General features: G+C 41.6%; 1 protein-coding gene across 2 annotated transcripts in view; it reads left to right on the forward strand.

Annotated features, from left to right (window-relative positions):
• Positions 1-4,559, forward strand: part of SEC62 (SEC62 homolog, preprotein translocation factor) — a 77,384-nt gene extending 72,825 nt beyond the window's left edge. For both annotated transcript variants that reach the window (XM_068280985.1, XM_068280984.1), the window contains exon 8: positions 1,267-4,559. In XM_068280985.1, coding sequence (XP_068137086.1) covers positions 1,267-1,739 — 473 coding nt within the window. In that variant the 3' untranslated portion in view covers positions 1,740-4,559. The remainder of the gene's footprint in view (positions 1-1,266) is intronic.
• Positions 4,560-6,000: the final 1,441 nt, after the last annotated feature.

The following is a 6,000-nucleotide window of genomic DNA, read 5'->3' on the forward strand; positions in this document are numbered from 1 at the left end:
GATTTATACATTAACTAGATCCAGTGAAAGATATGTAGCTTTAAACCCCATATGTAACTTTAAACACACAATTTGCATGCACATTTTATCAAAAATAACTTGTATAGCATCCATCTTAAATAAAAGTAAGGCTAGTTTCAGATGTAGCTGTCATAATAAACTTAGGACGCTGTGTTGCATTTAGTAGAACTTAAAGTTTAATGCAGGCAGCACACAGATGTAAAAACTGGTATTATTACCCTGTATTTATATAGCACTGCCATCTTGACTGGAGTACATATGTTCTGGATGCGTTCACTTTGGGCGAAAGGAAAAGACTGTTCTTCTTGTGCTAGGTATTCTCGGGAAATTTATTAAAAAAAACACATTGCTCTACTGATTACCTAATTTCCTCCCTTCTGTACGTAATTCAGGGTCCCGCTATTGCCGGCACATGAATTAGTGATTTTTGACAGATTGTAGCTGTCACCTAATCCAGCGCAGCACAGGTGCAGAGTGAGCGCCGAATTGACCTGTTCCATCTTGACTGTTTTTTGAGGGAGGCAGTTCATTTCGGAGCAGTGCAGCGGCCGGGATTTGTACACCGCTATAGGCCGTAATATGAATAATGGCTGTAGCGGCGAGTAGTAATTAATTTGGGCAAATTGGCAAAAAGGAGGCAATTTGGTCACTGGCAATATCAGACGCCTGTATTACCTCCTCATAGAGTCCCTGTCAGATCTGTCAGATTTCTACTACCTATTGTAAAGGTGGCCACTAATGATCCAATTTCTAGCGAAAAATCATTTGAAATTCTGATCGGAAGTGAAATATTGTAATACATCGTTCACTACACCATCAACTAACAAATCTTTGCTTCTTATCTATCACGACCAACAAGAAAATCCAAATTTTGATTCGACGAAAATTCATTCGGACGACATTTTTTTCACTCATTCATAATCGATTGTGTCCATCAACTGAGGTTATTTACAACCAATCCGATTTTTCGCTAGAAATTGGACAGTATGTGGCCACCTTAAGTGACAGGAATATAGAAGAAAAGGAGTGTATAGTGCATTTTACTCTTGGACAATTGCAATTGCTCCACTTTTGCATCAGTTTTCTGGGCACTTATCTTAATAATTTAGCCACAATGTTCAGATTGTGGTAGTAAGGAATTTTTTTGTTGTTGTTATAATCATTGCTCTTTGCACTGGTTTACTATATAATTCTAATGATGATGTCTAGTCATGAGTATTTAAATTCCTTGTATTCTGTTTTCAGCTCGATGCATTCTCTTCCTCATCATTTGGCTCCTGACCGGAGGGCGCCACCACTTCTGGTTCTTACCTAATTTGACGGCAGATGTTGGCTTCATCGACTCCTTCCGACCATTGTATACACACGAGTACAAGGGACCAAAGACCGATCAGAAGAAAGATGAGAAAGAAGAGTCCAAAAAGCCTGTAAAGTCTGACAGTGAGGATAAATCTGACAGTGAGAAGAAGGAAGAGGAGGAGGGTAAGGGAACGGAAGCCGCTGAGGGGTCTGGCTCAGAAGGGTCCGGTGCAGAGAGGCAGTCTGACACAGACAGTGACAGGAGGGAGGATGATGGCTCACAGCACAGTAACGGCAATGGCAATGATTTTGAAATGATCACGAAAGAGGAACTTGAGCAGCAGACGGATGAAGGAGACTGCGAAGAAGACGATCAGGATTTAAAATCAGAGTCAGAGCCTCTCTGTGGAAAATCTTAATGCATGGGTCAGGCTGTAGGACTGGATACGCGCATATGAAAGGAGGTTTTCTGTGGAGTGATCACCAAAACATTTACACACATCTCTTCACTGTCTTTCAAATATGCAGGATCTGTAGGGATCATCAAATTCACTAGACTAAAACAAAATTGGTGTTAAGAGAAAAAAAAAAGCAAAAGCTTCATAATGCTTATTAAAGATATTTTTTAAATTTTCTCTTTCTAGCAAAAAGGCCAAAATGCTAAGAGTTAGGCACTCATCCTTGTCCTGCTTGTCCGTAGACTATCCGATCCATTGGTTTTTGGGTTAGATGATGCTGCTCTGACCTGTGCATGCTGCTCATACACATTGTTGCCTGTCTGGTGCATGTATTGCAATAAGGTCTGTTCATTTCAGGAAGTGTTTGGGGTTTTCCTCAGCAGCTCTCGGTTGTAGCAAACTGTTTCTTTGTACGTCTTTTCTTCAAGAGGTCCTCTTTAATATATTGCTCGATCTGATCAGTGTGTCTTTAACACCTGACAGTAAAGTGCTATTCCATTTCCTTAATTGGACATCTGATTTTTTTTCTTTGTTTGTTCCATATATATGTCTAAGACTTAAGTGTTCTTTTTTTTATTGATTTTGATGATCCCTATTTACATAAAGTTCATATTATGTCTGTCCCTTTATGTTTATTAAAGATTAGAGTTTTTTATTACATTATATAATTATTCTTGACAACCTGTCTATCTAAAAGTTGAAGTCACCAATTTTGGTTTGTTTTAAAGCTAAAAGAAAAAAATAAGTACTTTGCTTTTTATAGTATTGATGGTACATTTTGCCACCACAGTTTCCATATAAATGGCAGAATTTAAATGGCAAGTAAAACCTTCATTGACAGAGTTGTCCAGCAGAACTATACATTGATATGGTTCACTTGCTTTTTCCTAAAGCCCAACGTTCTCATTTTGACAGTTGTGATATGGGCTAGAGTTAGACAAGTGCTCATAGAATCCCTGGTGCCCATTAATGGTACAATCTCCCAAACAATCAACCGCACAATTGATCGGATCACATACCGTTGATTTTGCCAATCAATGACAAACGATTGTTCCATCAATCCATATTCCAGAACAATTTTTTTGGCCTTATTGGATTGCTTATCTTTTTCCTCCTTTTGAGGGGCCTGAACAATCTTTTCTGATCAATCGTTCGAGAAATTGAATCACTAATGATTGGGAATGGGAGAGACAGAAGAACTCACATGGTACCCTTACAATCTGCAGAACTTTGTGGAGTAGCACATTGTCATGTACTCTGCTAGTAGACATTTGTTTCCAGTGCAGTGTTCTCCCCAGGCTCTTTTAGCCGGGTGCTCCACCCGGCTAGTTTTGTTGAGCACCCGGAAGTTATCAGCTCACCTCCTCCTATGCTGTAAGCAGAGTTGCGTACAGAAGCACCAGTCCGGCATTCTCTCATCTCTCCCCACCCGGCCAGTTTTACATGGGACCCGGCTACATTTTCAAGCCACCCGGCTGGAAAAAAATTCTGGGGAGAACACTGCAGTGCATTGAGGAGCACCTGAAAATTCATACTTTTTCCATAACACTGGAATAAACTGGCAATAAACAGTGTATCTTAGTGACACTCTGCTCAGTAGTGAACCTACAGGTAGAATGTGAGCAGCCCTTTTCAGCTCCCACGAAGGCTGGGCTGGGTGCCGCCATGAGCGAGCGATTAGGGTGTCCTTCTATCTGTATCCACAATAAGGCAGACTAGTAAAATGATCCGGTTTTGTAAATATTATTTATTTCATTCTCTGATGCCCATACAGCTCCTTGATGTAGACTGTACTGTACTGTAGACTGTACGTCTGGAGATACACCAGCTCCAGACGTACAGTGTCCTACTGGAGGGGCAAGGGCAGTGATGAATGACAATGTGCAGCAGCCAATCAGAAACCTTGTTGCCACGCTGTACTGCACCTTGTGCATTATTCTTTCTTTCTGCACTGCCACACTTGAGTAAGCTGGATGCATGCCTAGGAAATACTCAACAAACCGCTATCAAAGCTGTTACACTATATCTTAAGGATTTCTGAACATTTTCAGTTTGACTCTGATACTTCAAACACTTGACAGAGGTACATTGTAAGCATGTAATTACTATTTAAATGAGTGACGATTTCACTGCCCCGCCTTAAATTACTTTTTAACTGTAAAATGCAAATAATATGTAGTATTAAGGTACCAGCACACGTCTTGTGCTTCCTCCTCTGAGTCTTGCCTCTCGTGTAACACAAGTGATCGGGAGAGACGTCATGTCTTCAGACCCGTATTTCTTTGACCTGTATAACGTAGTGTAATAACAAGAAAAGGTGGAAGCAGTTAATTGTTCTGTCAATAAGCACCCAGCACTACTTGTGTTCTGGTCAATATTCATAAAAACAATAGGATTGGGACCTTTGTGTGACATTACTTTTCTCCTTTTGTTTATGGAATAAACCGCTTTGTTCTTATTTCTGGAAAAATGCCATTTGATTGAAGTCTACCTATCACTAGTTGAGTTTAAACCAAGTACACTAGGAACGGTACTTTTAAGGCGTGCATAAGAAAGAGGCACCAGGAAATTTTGGCACCCAATTTCGGCTAGTAGAATATTGGTAGATATACCAATATTCTATATTGTTAAAGTGGCAATAATGATAGTAAAATATCAGTGAATAATACTGATATTTTACTACAAATAAATCTAACCCTATTCTCACACTGAACCCTCCCTCTACTGATGCCTAACCTTAAAGAGAACCCGAGGTGGCATTGTATTACGTTAGTGGGGCACAGAGGCTGGTTAGGCACACTAACACCAGCCTCTGTTGCCCCATCGTGTGTCTCAAAGACCCCCCTGCTCGCCGCTATACTCCCCGCAGTGCTGGCGACACGCAGCGTGTCGCCAGCACAATGTTTACTCTAGCACTGTCTGTCAGCGCCGCTCCCCCGCCTCCTCCGCATCGCCGCTACCCGCCCTCGTCCCTTCCCTCCAATCAGCGGGAGGGAAGGGACGAGGGCGGGTAGCGGCGATGCGGAGGAGGCGGCGGAGCGGCGCTGACAGACAGTGCTAGAGTAAACATTGTGCTGGCGACACGCTGCGTGTCGCCAGCACTGCGGGGAGTATAGCGGCGAGCAGGGGGGTCTTTGAGACACACTATGGGGCAACAGAGGCTGGTGTTAGTGTGCCCAACCAGCCTCTGTGCCCCACTAACGTAATACAATGCCACCTTGGGTTCTCTTTAAAGCGGATCTGAGATGAAAAACGAACTATAACAAGTAACTTGTCTATATATCCTATCTAAAGTTTAGATAGTTTACACAGCAAACCTAGCTGCAAACAAATTTAATAGAAAATGATTATTTCTTCCTGTGATGCAATGACAGCAGCCATGTTGTTTGTAAACATTACACAGAGGCAGGCTTATCTGCACCATCAGCGCTCAGACAGTGAAAAAAAACCCAACCTCCTCCTCCTCTCTGCCTCTGAAATCAATGACTAGTAACACCTCCTCCTCCCCCTGCCCAGACTGAGCTCCCATGAGCCCTCGCTACTGCCAAGGCTCTCTGAAAACCCATGGGCGTGGTTTATTTAGTTTATAGGGAATTAGAATATTAAAACAAAAACAAAAAATTTTGCTTGAGGAATGCCCTATAAACAATAGGAAAGGAACACAATTATTCAATGAGTAAAAGTTCACCTCGGATCCACTTCAACCATTCCCCTGTCAATGCCTAAACCTTAACCAACACCACCCACACACCCCTTACCTTAAAACCCTCCCCATGGACGCCTGACCTTAACACACACCCCCTCCACCACAAAAAAAATCCTGTTAATGGGCGCCCACATTTCCTGCTTCCCTTTTAATGACAGACGAGTGTTCTAAAAAGCCCTCCTTGAATTTAAAGGGGAAATCTAGAAATTATACAATAAAACTACTTCTCTGCTGTCTGTTTAGTTATAATCTGCTTTAAAAAAAAATAGCTGAATACAAACTTTTTAACTTCTATGTTTCATGGTTTAGTTTAACTGAACTTTATGAAGGTTTATCACAAAACCTGCTGTGGTAGTAATTATAAGGGTATTCCTACAGGTAGAATCCACTAAGTCTGTTATTTTCAAAGAAATGTTTCATCCTGGTCCTCATGCAATTAGTTTCTCTATCCTGACTCATTTATCTGGCTACAAGCCGATAACTTTTGAAGGACCGTTTCCTATGTAGTGCCCAACC

Source organism: Hyperolius riggenbachi, chromosome 4 (genome assembly GCF_040937935.1).
Source record: "Hyperolius riggenbachi isolate aHypRig1 chromosome 4, aHypRig1.pri, whole genome shotgun sequence".
Lineage (NCBI taxonomy): Eukaryota > Metazoa > Chordata > Amphibia > Anura > Hyperoliidae > Hyperolius > Hyperolius riggenbachi.